We start from the raw sequence: 13,241 nt of genomic DNA, 5'->3' as shown, positions 1-13,241 counted from the left end.
CAGTTTCGATTGAACATAGTTCCGATTGAACATAATCCTTTCAAACATGATACTGATTGGACGCATACAATTGCTATCAGACACAATCTCAATCTGATACAGTCCCGATCAGACACAGCTAATCGGATACAGTGTTGATCGACTCAGCCCCAATTGGGAGAGGACTACGATGTCCATGGCCCACAGATTTGACTATGAATTATTGTTAAATGAATCATTTAGAACAAAACTAAGAATGGTCAAAGTTGCTTATCGTTTTAGAGAAATCGATCTTTTATTATCATAATTATATGGACTAATGTAGAACCTTACGGCGTATGGAAGGTGTATGCGTAAACACAGTGGATACCGCCCTGTGGGAGGCTCCACTATCAAAAAACTAAACGCAAGTTTGGATTGAATCTCGCTTCGCGTGGAAAGTTGCAAACTCATGTGTAAATAAAAAAATCATGTGGAAATGTTTGGCACGATACACTACCATGTCTCTTGAAGCTGATTAAAGTTTGAGACATTCCTGGAGCAAATATTAAAAATTCATATAAATACAATATAAATATGCAGAATAATATAGCAATATAATATAGCAATGTAATATAGCATAGAATATAATACATAAAATTTTGATACATTAATCTGAAAACATCTCTTATACTTAAGAAATTGTCTCTTAAATTTCTGAAAACATTCTGGTTTTGTTAAAAATCATTTCTCCCACTTCTACTGTTACACATGTCACTCTTTAAGAGTCACACACAAAATAGAATTAATACCGGTCAGATACACTCTGCAGAAGATACTCTTATACTCGAAAAATTGCCTCCAGATCGCAAAATAATTCTGCATTCTTATTAATTATGCGTAAAATATGTAATAAAAGATTTATATAAAATATCCAAGACCGCATAATAACGTATGTATAATATAACAAATTCATTTTTAGCAGTTATTTGTTATTACTTTATTTTCATATTATTGGACAGCACAGTTTATAATTAGCTGCTCATACTTTTTCTTGCAAACAATTATGTTTCTTTACATCCATTTATTCCTTTGTTTTTTTGTGCATAAAATTATTAATGTAAAATCAATGAAAAACAATATTTCGTTTATGTAAAATTATGTCAAACTTAAATTATAATTTAAGTATAAATTTAAATATAAAATATTTCCAAAAAATGATCCGCGATTGCCAGTTGAAATATTGAAATAAAGATATCAGGGAATCAATTGACCAATACTGGCTAAGGTGAATAATTTTTTATTGAAAAAGACGCAACGTTTCAACCCCAAATTTATTATTAATATCTTGTCATGTTCTGATCGTAGACAGGAAATTGACATTATAATCATTTAGTTTTTACCACTTTCTTGTAACAGGTATTTTTTTAACACTTATATTTATGATTTTCCGTATTTGTTTTGTATTGTCATTTTTTTACTGAGATTTATAATTTAATTATAAATTTAACATATATAAGATAGGCAATAAGAGCCAAATCGCGGATGACAGTGCGTTATTCTAAACGAAACTAAATTTTTTCGTTAGAATTAAATACCTGTGCACAAGGCACCAAATTTTACTTGGACACGGCCAAGATATAAAATTGGAATAATCTCTACAAGAGATTTTTAATTCCCTGTATCCCCTATTCCCCCTAAAGAAAATAAATGCGAGAGAAAAATATAGATCCGAAAGTCGCAGAATCGGGAATCGAACCCGAGACCTTTCGCTTGCCGGGCGACTGCTCTTCCAACTGAGCTATTCAGATCCTTTCGATTCTATACTTTTCTCTGTTATATATATTAATGTTGGTAAATAAACGCCTTTAAGCCAGCGTGTATAAATTAAGAGTTTAACTAGGCTCTGTAATATAAATATAAATTTAACATATATAAGATAGGCAATAAGAGCCAAATCGCGGATGACAGTGCGTTATTCTAAACGAAACTAAATTTTTTTGTTAGAATTAAATACCTGTGCACAAGGCACCAAATTTTACTTGGACACGGCCAAGATATAAAATTGGAATAATCTCTACAAGAGATTTTTAATTCCATGTATCCCCTATTCCCCCTAAAGGCCGTGTCCAAGTAAAATTTGGTGCCTTGTGGACAGGTATTTAATTCTAACGAAAAAATTTAGTTTCGTTTAGAATAACGCACTGTCATCCGCGATTTGGCTCTTATTGCCTATCTTATATATGTTAAATTTATATTTATATTACAGAGCCTAGTTAAACTCTTAATTTATAATTTAATTTGTAGCCTGAAGAGGATCCAATTCGGGGTCGAAACGTTGCGTCTTTTTCAATAAAAGATTATTCACCTTAGCCAGTATTGGTCAATTGATTTCCTGATATCTTTATAAAATATTTTGTAAAAACCATTCTTTTGTTGATCATGCTACTTTTATAACTTTTTATAATAAATGTTGTACGAAATCGATTTGTATAAGAAATTGAGAGAGTCCCGTTAGCATATGATAACAACTCAATAGCACATGTTTTTACCTATTAAAAAGAATTAAAAAGTGGCGCCAAGTCCACGCACCATGTGAAAAAATGTTATATAGAAACAATGTTTTTACATAACTGTAAAAAACTGATCGAAAAAAATGTTATTTTATTTTTATACAATATAATTTAACTGTATAATATAATAATTATAATATTAAGAATATTTAGTCGGATCTCTGAAATAAATACATAATATCTCCAGCTCCATCTTGGCCAATAGAGCCAAATGCAATGTTATTGCGAAAAATTAAAAAACTTAGGAATTCGTATCTTATAGTTTAGATCTCAAAATTCTCCTTCTTCGTGTTTTAACCCTGGCAAGAAAAATATTGGTACAAAAGTCGGCTGAATCGGGAATCGAATCCGAGACCTTTCGCTTGCCAGGCGACTGCTCCTTCAAATATTCTTAATATTGTTTCTTTGCGTCTGGGCCTATTATTACGACGCTTTGGGGTGAAAGCATTGAGAAAAGTATTGTTTTATAAGTGTCTGAATAGCTCAGTTGGAAGAGCAGCCGTCCAACAAACAAAAGATCTCAAGTTCGATTTCCGATTCAACCGACTTTCGGATCAATATTTTTATCGCCTATTTCTTTACAGAGGGATTAAAATAGGAACAAGGGGAACTTTGAGATCTCAACCATAAGATATGAATTTTTAAGTTTCTTAATTTTTCACAATAACATCGCGTTTGGCTCTATTGACCGAGATGGAGATGGAGATGTTATATATAATAATTATAATTTAAAAAAAATAGATGTAAAAAGTTCTGTTTGTTAATAATTCAATTCCAATTTCTTAATTTTATTTGATTCTCATTATTTCCTTTATAATTATATATAATCTTTCAAGTGATAAAATTATTATCTCATTTCGCTAAGTTTTCTATTGTAATCTTTCTTATATTCTCGGTATTGTATTCTATATATAGCATTCATTCGAAATCACCGCATCGCCGATGTATCTTTTTGCTGTATTTAAGCGGTTTTTCTTGTCTCACGCGTCTTACCGCACGCGCTTCTTACTCTACCTTCATAGCGAAAATCAGCTGACTTAAATCGTCGACCTACTGTGTGTACCGAATAAATTCGACTTTATCGTGTTTGTTTAAAAATCTTTGTCTTCGATCAACATTCGTACGAGTAATATCGCGCTTTCAGTCGTTATCATGATTTTCTCTATCTTTTACTTGTATTATCTCCAGTTTTCGTTGTACATTTAAATAAACTTTCAGTGCATTATTGTATTGACTGTTTTGTTTTCTAATCAATCCTATTGTCGAGGCTCACAATAAGAAAGCACGTGAGCCAGCCATGACAACAACGTGACCAAGCGAGAGGTCATGGAACGTATGCTAAATTTGGGGACTCACGGGCAGACACAGTTTAGCGTTTGTACCGAGACAATGTAGAAAGAGTTTTTTTAGTAACCGTCGTAGCGATTAGATGTAGAGTCAATTTGTCTATCGTCTTTTGAACAGACATATATAGTTAGGCGACAGCCGTCGTACTCAAACGACGAAGAAGAACGAAAGCAATGTATTATTTGTGATTATTAAAGTATCGTTGGAGCAAACGATTCAATTATCCATTACAAGCCCGTACATTGGTCCTTCGAGCCGGATTTGTGAGCAATCAAGCTAGTACAATGAGTGCACAGGAGTTGCGTCGACAACGAGGATATGTTAAGGCCAAGGTGACAAAGACATGGAAATACGTCGAGAATGTCGTTAATAAGAAAATAGCAGCAAACATTGAGACAATTACTGTACACCTGGAGAAGCTAGAACAGGCGTACAACGATTTTAACGAGTTACAACGAAAGCTAGTATGCACAATTGAAGAAGATCTACAAGCCGATGATCAGAAGGAGGACAATACTTTCGAGGATCGATATATAAAATTGAAAGCGACGCTATCAAAATGGAAGGCTGCGCTCAAGCCTGCTGTGAGTGCGAGTGGCAGCAACGAGTCGCTCGCGCACGTGTTGGAACAACAGACAGAGGTGATCCGAGCGTTGAGTGCAAGTGCGCACAATGAGAACAAGGTAAAACTGCCGACAATTAAGTTGCCAACGTTCTCGGGAGAAATCAAATATTGGAAACGATTCTCCGACAATTTCGTCACATTAATTCACAACAGTAAATTATCGGCTGTTCAAAAGCACCAATATCTAGTCGGTGCAGTAACGGGCAGTGCGGCAAAAATCATCGAGTCTATTGAGATTTCGGTGCAAAACTATGAAATAGCTTGGAATCTTTTGAAGAACCGTTACGAAGATCCAAAGGCATTGAAGCGGCATATTCATTGTTTGTTTGAAGCACCCAAGGTCGATTGAGAGTCAGCAGTCGAAATCGAAGAGCTGGTCAACCATTTTCAAAAACATTTGCGCATTTTGAAATCAATGGAATCCGAGAGCGAGTCTTGGGCAGAATCCTTGATGCCCTTCATGATCGAGGAAAAGCTGGGTGGGTCCACTCGCCGTCGCTGGGAAGAGAGTATGGAAGGTAGAGGAGAGATGTCAGTCAATTTACTATTTGAATTTTTGCAGCGACGCGTTCGGATGCTCAATCGATTGGGCAATTCAATTAGCGAGAAAAGGTCTATATCAAAGGGACCCGGACCGAAGTTTGGAAGGGTCAACGCTATCGAGAGTTTGAGATTGTTAAGAAAAGGCGAGTCCAGAGCATCTGGGAGCAATCAAAGAAATACACCCGTAAGTTTGGTCACGTCAACGGTTGCTGGGCGCTGTTTCGTGTGTAGCGGAGCGTATTGGATATATTTGTGCGAGAAATTCATAAATCTTTCCGAGCAGGAGCGAATCGAGGAAGTCAAGCGGTTGAGACTTTGTTTTAATTGTTTGAAGAACGATCATTTCGTAAGAGCATGTAAGGCGAGTTCATGTCGACGATGCTCGGGAAGACACAATACGCTGTGTCATACAGATCACGAAAAAGGTCAAGCGCAAAAGGTTATCGCATCGAATCGCAAAACAATAGATAGAAATTCGAAAAAGAGCAATAGCGTCAATTTATCCGTGCACCATGCAGTCAAACGCGCAAATTTTGGTCAAGTTTTAATGGTAACTGCGGTGATATATATTAGGGATTCCCGAGGATTTGAACAGCCGATTCGCGTTCTTCTTGACAGTGCAAGCGAAGCAAATTTTATAACAAAGGCCGTGTGTGCAGGATTAAATATTAAGACGAACGATATTCATAAGGCGGTTTCGGGAATAAACAATACAATTTGTGCAATTACGAGAGGTTGTCGAGTCACAATTAGATTGAGAGTAACGAGTTATCAAGTATCGGCGTTTTGCTTACAATTAGTCGTTCCAAAAATTACACGGGAACTGCCTGCGACTGCAATTAGTGCTAAATCATTTTCGGTCACAGATACAGTGAAATTGGCTGATCCTCAATATTTTCAGTCTAGTCAAATTGATATGCTATTAGGCAGCGAGTTTTTCATGAAGCTATTAGAACTCGCAAAAATCGAACTCGGAACGGAATTACCTACATTGCAAAACACGAAATTCGGATGGGTCATTTCGAGACCAATTCCCGCTCAATATGTCAGAAAGGAAAACGTCAATTATGTTGCGTGCATGGCTACACAGATATCTTTGCAAAAATTATTAGAGAAATTTTGGGAAATCGAAGATTGTATGGGACGCGGGAGCATAGCAATGTCGAGTAAGGAATGTGCGTGCGAGGAAATGTTTGCGGAAACACATACTCGAAATAAGGAAGGTAGATTCGTCGTTCGTTTGCCCTTTCAAAATAATAAACACGAGCTCGGCGAGTCGCGATCAATCGCGGAGAAGCGGCTGATGTGTTTGGAGCGAAAGTTTAAAAGTAACGAATTATTTCGAAAAGCGTACACGGAATTCATGCGAGAATATATACAATTGAACCATATGACAAGCATTCCTGCGACCGCGACAACAAATACTCAAGCTATTTATTTACCTCACCACGGAGTAATGCGTGAGTCAGCTGTTAGCACGAGGCTTCGAGTTGTTTTCGATGCTTCGTCTAAGACAGATTCGGGCATATCGTTAAATGATACCTTGATGGTAGGCGCGACATTGCAAGATCCATTATTCAATATCGTATTACGATTTCGTGAGCAGCCGATAGTGATAACGGCTGATTTACAAAAAATGTATAGACAAATTCTGGTTCACGACTTCGATCGAGATTATCAGCGAGTTCTGTGGTGTTTTTCGACAGATGAGACAATACAAGAGTATCGTTTAAACACAGTAACGTATGGACAAGCGTGCGCGCCTTTCCTAGCAATAAGGAGCGTGCGACAATTAGCAAGCGAGACAAGTGATTGATACCCACGAGCGTCGCGAACGTTGTTGCGAGATTTGTACGTAGACGATATTTTGACGGGAATGAGCGATATTAATGAAGCGAAACTGTTAATCAAAGAATTGACGCAATTGTTGAGAGCAGGAGGGTTCGAGTTACATAAGTGGCGATCAAATCGTATGGAAGTATTGACCGGAGGAAACGAGCTTAGCAATTTAACCGATGTTCAGGCTATTACGGACGAGCGAGATACCGTGAAAACGTTGGGTCTTCTATGGCAACCGAGTAGCGACAATTTGCAATGTGAGTCACAGGCTGGGTCTGATGCGAGAACAAAGCGGAGCATATTATCGTCCATTTCTAAACTATTTGACCCGCTAGGATTGGCAAGTCCTTTGATCATTACAGCAAAGATGATTATGCAAAGCACTTGGCAATTAAATCTCGATTGGGACGACGAATTGCCTGCGAACTTGCATCGGGCGTGACTAGAATATGTGCAAGATTTGTCGAAGATTAGTACAATGCGAATACCGAGACAGGTTGTCGGTTGTTCAAATCCAGTATTTATTAATTTACATGCGTTTTGCGATGCCTCAGAGCGAGCGTATGGGGCATGTGTATACGTACAGGCGATTGCTAACGATAATCAAGTTGTGTCGAGATTGCTTTGCGCGAAGTCACGTGTGGCGCCGGTCAAGAAAATAACGATTCCGCGATTAGAATTGTGTGGAGCGGTGATGCTAGTGGATCTGATTCAAGTCGTTATCGAGTCATTAACGATCAAGATTCATATTATACAATTTATGCATGGAGCGATTTGTCAATTGTCTTCGCGTGGATAACGGGTAAGCCGAATCGGCAAAAGACTTTTATTTCCAATAGAATTGCGAAGATACAGTCAATTTTGCCTGCCAAGCATTGGGGGCATGTCGCGGGTAAAGAAAATCCTGCGGACTTAATTTCTCGAGGCACCACCTTTGATCAATTAGAGGCAAGTTCGTTGTGGTGGTCGGGCCCACAGTGGCTTTCTGAATTTCCGGAGCATTCGCGGCATGAAGCTCGTGAGTTGTCGAATCGAGAACGAGAGATTCTAATGTCCGAGGAGAAAACTGAAAAACGAGTTTTCGTGACCCAGAGCGACTCCGATTCCATTATCCGTACAATTTTGAATAAATTCTCTTCATTGACAAAAATTGAGAGAGTATTGGCGTGGTGTAGACGATTCATCGCGAATAGTAGGCGAAAGCCGTTGAAGCACGAGCGTGACAATTTATCAGTGAGGGAGTTGTCCTTGTCACAATTACAATTAATAAAGTACATTCAAAAACAATTCTTTGCGAAGGAACTACATGAATTAAAGATCAGGGATCATGTGAGCGAGAACAGTGCTCTTAAAACCCTGAGCCCACTTATTGATGAAGACGGAGTCATCAGGGTGGGCGGCAGGTTGCAGAGATCAGTCTGTAATTACGATAAAAAACATCCAATTCTGTTGCCGGCAAGGTGTCGGTTCACCAAGTTGTTGTTTGAGCGGGAGCATTGTCGTATGCTTCATGCAGGCCCGCAGACTTTACTTGCTTCAATCTGGGAAAGATTCTGGCCTTTAAACGGTCGCAATCTTGCGCGTAGAATTGTCAGGGAATGCACGGTTTGCTTTAAAGTCAATCCAAAAGTATCGAATCAGATCATGGGATCATTGCCTCCAGAGAGAATAACTTGTCAACGAGCGTTTTCGGTGGTCGGAGTGGATTATGCCGGCCCGATTAACACTTTAGCGAGTAAAGGTCGAGGGCAAAGATCGCGAAAATCATATATTGCGTTATTTGTGTGCTTTTCAACAAAAGCGGTTCATATTGAAGCGACTAGCGAACTGACAACGGACGCATTTTTAACCACGCTTCGTCGTTTTGTAAGCAGACGTGGTTATCCGCAAAAAATTTATAGCGACAACGCCACAAATTTTGTGAGCGCAAAACGAGAGCTTGAAGAGTTGTACATTGCGATTAAGACGACATTTAGCAATGCGATAGATGATTATTGTACCGATCGACATATTCAATGGAGTTTTATTCCTCCCCATGCGCCTCATATGGGTGGAATATGGGAAGCGGGGATAAAATCATGTAAATATCATTTGAAGAGAGTCATGGGCAAAGCGCGACTCATGTTTGAGAAGTTTAGTACCGTGTTAGCACAGATCGAGGCATGCCTGAACTCGAGATCTTTATGTTCATTATCATCCGATCCTAGCAATTTACAAGCCTTAACGCCGGCACATTTTTTAATAGGCGAACCATTGACTAGCTTGCCCGATATCGACGTTACGGGGACTTCAATTAATAGATTGGATAGATGGCAATTGACTCAGCGAATAGCGCAGCACTTTTGGAAACGATGGAGTATTAAGTATTTGACGTCATTACAAGATCGATGCAAATGGACCACGGAACAAAGAAATTTAGATATTGACGATATAGTCTTAATTGTAAATGAAAATGCTCCACCGTTGCAATGAAAGCTTGATAGAATAATCGAACTTCACCCAGGAGTCGATAATAAGATTCGTGTCGTAAGCATTAAGACTAAAGATAGTGTTATCAAACGTTCAATCACAAAAATATGTAAATTGCCTGTCGATAAGCACAAGAATTAATTACCATTAATTGGTGGGCGGGATGTCGAGGCTCACAATAAGAAAGCACGTGAGCCAGTCATGACAACAACGTGACCAAGCGAGAGGAACGTATGCTAAATTTGGGGACTCACGGGCAGACACAGTTTAGCGTTCGTACCGAGACGATGTAGAAAGAGTTTTTTTAAATAAAAACTTTTGTACTCGGCTCGAATTATTGTGTTATAATAAAAATGAAATATCGACGGCAATCGGATGTGCGGATGTCATGCACAAAATTAATAAATAGAAATGAGATCTCACATAAAGCTCATTTATTTAATTCTAAACGTTTCGACCCACTTCGGGTTTTCTTCAGTAGCTCCAACATACAAAAAATTCAAGAAATCAAAGATAGTCATTACAAATAAAAAAATATAAACCTCAAATACATACAATCCGCAAAACAAATTAAATGTTCTTCTCCTCCCTATTCAAACTGTTCGGCCGACGGAGTGTCTCCCTAACGGTGACCATCGTCAGGAAGGAAGCAGAGCACATAAGTGACTCTCTTACCAACACTAATCAAAGTCACAACAACAATATATAAATTAAACATAGAAAATTCACAAGAATTAAAATTTAAAAATCGGAGAGATCACTCACCCCGGCAGTAAAAACAAAGAGAAGACGATGTTACACGTGACACATCACTCTAACGACTGTGCGGTATTCTACCTCGGCACAGTCAATACATATATGTATACGCAAAAAAAAACCAAAACATAAAATGAGTTTTTTTAGTAATCGTCGTAGCGATTAGATGTAGAGTCAATTTATCTATCGTCTTTTGAACAGACATATATAGTTAGGCGACAGCCGTCGTACTCAGACGACGAAGAAGAACGAAAGCAATGTATTATTTGTGATTATTAAAGTATTGTTGGAGCAAACGATTCAATTATCCATTACAAGCCCGTACACCTATCAATATAATCAATTCTATCTATATATTAATACTGTAAATTGACAAAAACTTATGTTGTAAAATTGAAAATTCCAAAAAATATCAAAACATTGCACCAAATAAGTAAAAATTTATACAAAAAATTAAAAATTAAAAAATAATGCAAAAATTGAAAATTAATAAAAATTAAGAAATATAAAAATTTTAGTTAAAAGAACTTGGCGCTGTTAAATTTTAAATGTACTGCAATGTACCTTGTCTGTAATATATCTCAAAGTAACAAATATTAATTTTATGTAAACATTACGTTAATAGTGAATAATTAATTTTAATATTACATCATAATAACTGGAACATTAATAGAACATAAATATGATGTTTTTTTTAAATTGGCCAACAGAGCCAAAGCACAAAAAATTAATTATTCGGAACTGTATCTCTTAGTTTGAGATCACTAAGTTCCATATATAAATTAATCTCGAAATTAACATATGGAGAAATAGGCGCGAAAAATATAGGTCCGAAAAGTCGCTGAAGCGGGAATTGAACCCGCGTCTTTCACTTTCCGGGCGACTGCTCTTACCAACTAAATTTGCCTTTAGATGTTAGTAAATAACGCCGTGATTAGGCCAAGGCGTGAATAAAATCAGAAAGAAATATTTTTATCGGCTCTCAATATTAAGAATATAAATGTTTTTTTTTAAATCGGCCAACAGAGCCAAAGCACGAAAAATTAATCTCGAAACTTACATATGGAGAAATAAGGTCGAAAGGGTCTGAATAGCTTAGTTGGTAAGAGCAGTCGCCCAGAAAGTGAAAGACGCGGATTCGATTTCCGCTTCAGCGACTTTTCGGACCTATATTTTTCGCGCCTATTTCTCCATATGTAAATTTTGAGATTAATTTATATATGAAACTTAGTGATCTGAAACCAAGAAATACAGTTCTGAATAATTAATTTTTCGTGCTTTGGCTCTGTTGGCTGATTTAAAAAAAACATTTATATTCTTAATATTGAGAGCCGATGAAAATATTTCTTTCTGATTAATAAAACAATTAACTGAAACATAAATATACAGAATACGTTATACAAATATTAGCATATTGTTCAATTTGGAGTGCCAAATTTTTCAATTAACATTTTTTAGTATTAATTCTTAATTTTCGCATAAATTTTTAATTTTTCATATTTTGTATAAATCAATCAAAATTAATATTGGACGCTAGTGGTGAAAATAAACTTGGCAAACTTGATTTCGACGTAACTAGCAATTTTATTCAATACTTTCACGACGTTTCGACCATTTTGTTGTGGTCCTTATCAAGTAAAAATTCCATCAATTAAAATAAGATTAACGCAACATAACACCGGTCTTATATAAAATTAATAGTTAAAAAAAGAACACGTCCCATTCGTCGTTGACGAAACATCATAGCGATGGGACGTGTTCCTCTTTTAAATATTAATCGCTATGATGTTTCGTCAACGACGAATGGGACGTGTTCTTTTTTTAACTATTAATTTTATATAAGACCAGTGTTATGTTGTGTTAATCTCATTTTAATTGATGGAATTTTTACTTGATAAGGACCACAACCAAATGGTCGAAACGTCGTGAAAGTATTGAATAAAATTGCTAGTTACGTCAAAATCAAGTTTGCCAAGTTTTTTTGTATAAATGTTTTATATGATTATTTTTTATTTTTTAGAAGTATTAATTTTACAACATAAGGTTTTGTCGATTGACAATTTTTTATATCTATTTTTCTAGAATTATAATTATATTGTACAACTAAATTATATTGCGCAAAGATAAAATAATATTATCATTTAAAGCAATTTTTTACAATAATGCAAAAACACTGTGTTTTGCGAACACTTTTTTACATGGCGCGTAGACTTAGCGCTCTTTTTTTATCTTTTTCTGAAAAAGATTCTACATATCACGATCAATTTTAAAAGAATGTGTAATACTTTCAAATAAGAAAATTTTCCGTCACGATTCAATAACAAAATAGTATTTGGTCTGTATTGCATATTGATTTTTCATTATTTATTACGATAGATGAAAACGCGATTATCATATCAAGAAATTAAAAATTAAAGATTGACACTGATACAGCATAACAAAAGATAATCTTCTAAATTGTATCGACTTACCACTTTTCTATTACTCAACTCTCACAGTTGTTTTGGGATATTAAAATTGATAACGAATTGTTTTTTTTGTCGGAACGACAAACAAGTAAACTGACAGCAAGATGTGGTTCTTTTTAATCAAGGTGTAATGATTACTTTTTTTAATAGTTTCATCGATTAACTTCACTGCCTGTAGATATAAGTAAATTGAGATAAACAAACAATCTACGATAACGAGCGACGACGATAAAAGAATTGTGAGGCACAAATATCATATGTCGAATTATATATTATTGTCAGTATTTAGAGTGAGAGAGAAGAAGAAAGAGCCTATCAGCACATCCGCTAAAAAAGTACGAATCATGTGAATATTTTTCTTGTAAAATGAGGTAAAATAAATTAGAATAAATATTAATTTTAATGTAATACATAATGCAAGTAGCTTTGACTTTGACGTATTGTATATTCTAAGTCACTTTCTAAAGATTTTAATTGTCATTCTTATCATTCAACCATTGTTTATTAAAAAGTTATTAGCAAATAAATGTGCATAAAAAATAATTCAGAAAGAAAATCTACTAAGTTCAAATAGAAAGATGGCCTGTACCTTCAAAGGTATTAATGTAGAATCCATGTTTATTACACATTTGTTCTTTATTTTAATCAATATTATTTGTTCTT

General features: G+C 35.9%; 2 protein-coding genes and 1 pseudogene across 3 annotated transcripts in view; 2 read left to right on the top strand and 1 right to left on the bottom strand.

The window, feature by feature from the left end:
* Positions 1-12,831, bottom strand: part of LOC114946344 (acyl-CoA Delta-9 desaturase-like) — a 61,540-nt pseudogene extending 48,709 nt beyond the window's left edge. Inside the window, exon 1 of the transcript XR_014926112.1 lies at positions 12,582-12,831. The product of XR_014926112.1 is annotated as an acyl-CoA Delta-9 desaturase-like (transcript). The remainder of the gene's footprint in view (positions 1-12,581) is intronic.
* LOC146720366 (uncharacterized) lies at positions 4,919-6,862 on the top strand. Its single transcript, XM_085488727.1, has one exon. The coding sequence runs from the start codon at positions 4,919-4,921 to the stop codon at positions 6,860-6,862; it is 1,944 nt and encodes a 647-aa protein (XP_085344853.1).
* Positions 6,923-9,357, top strand: LOC146720365 (uncharacterized). The gene is made up of 2 exons (XM_085488726.1): positions 6,923-7,142; positions 7,520-9,357. Exons 1-2 carry the CDS (start codon positions 6,923-6,925, stop codon positions 9,355-9,357), a joined length of 2,058 nt encoding a protein of 685 aa, XP_085344852.1.
* Positions 12,832-13,241: the final 410 nt, after the last annotated feature.

Source organism: Nylanderia fulva, unplaced genomic scaffold (assembly GCF_048542155.1).
Source record: "Nylanderia fulva isolate GAGA-0341 unplaced genomic scaffold, ASM4854215v1 Scaffold70, whole genome shotgun sequence".
Classification (NCBI taxonomy): domain Eukaryota; kingdom Metazoa; phylum Arthropoda; class Insecta; order Hymenoptera; family Formicidae; genus Nylanderia; species Nylanderia fulva.
Note: the sequence above shows the minus strand (reverse complement) of the source record. Positions and strands in the feature narration are given on the sequence as shown.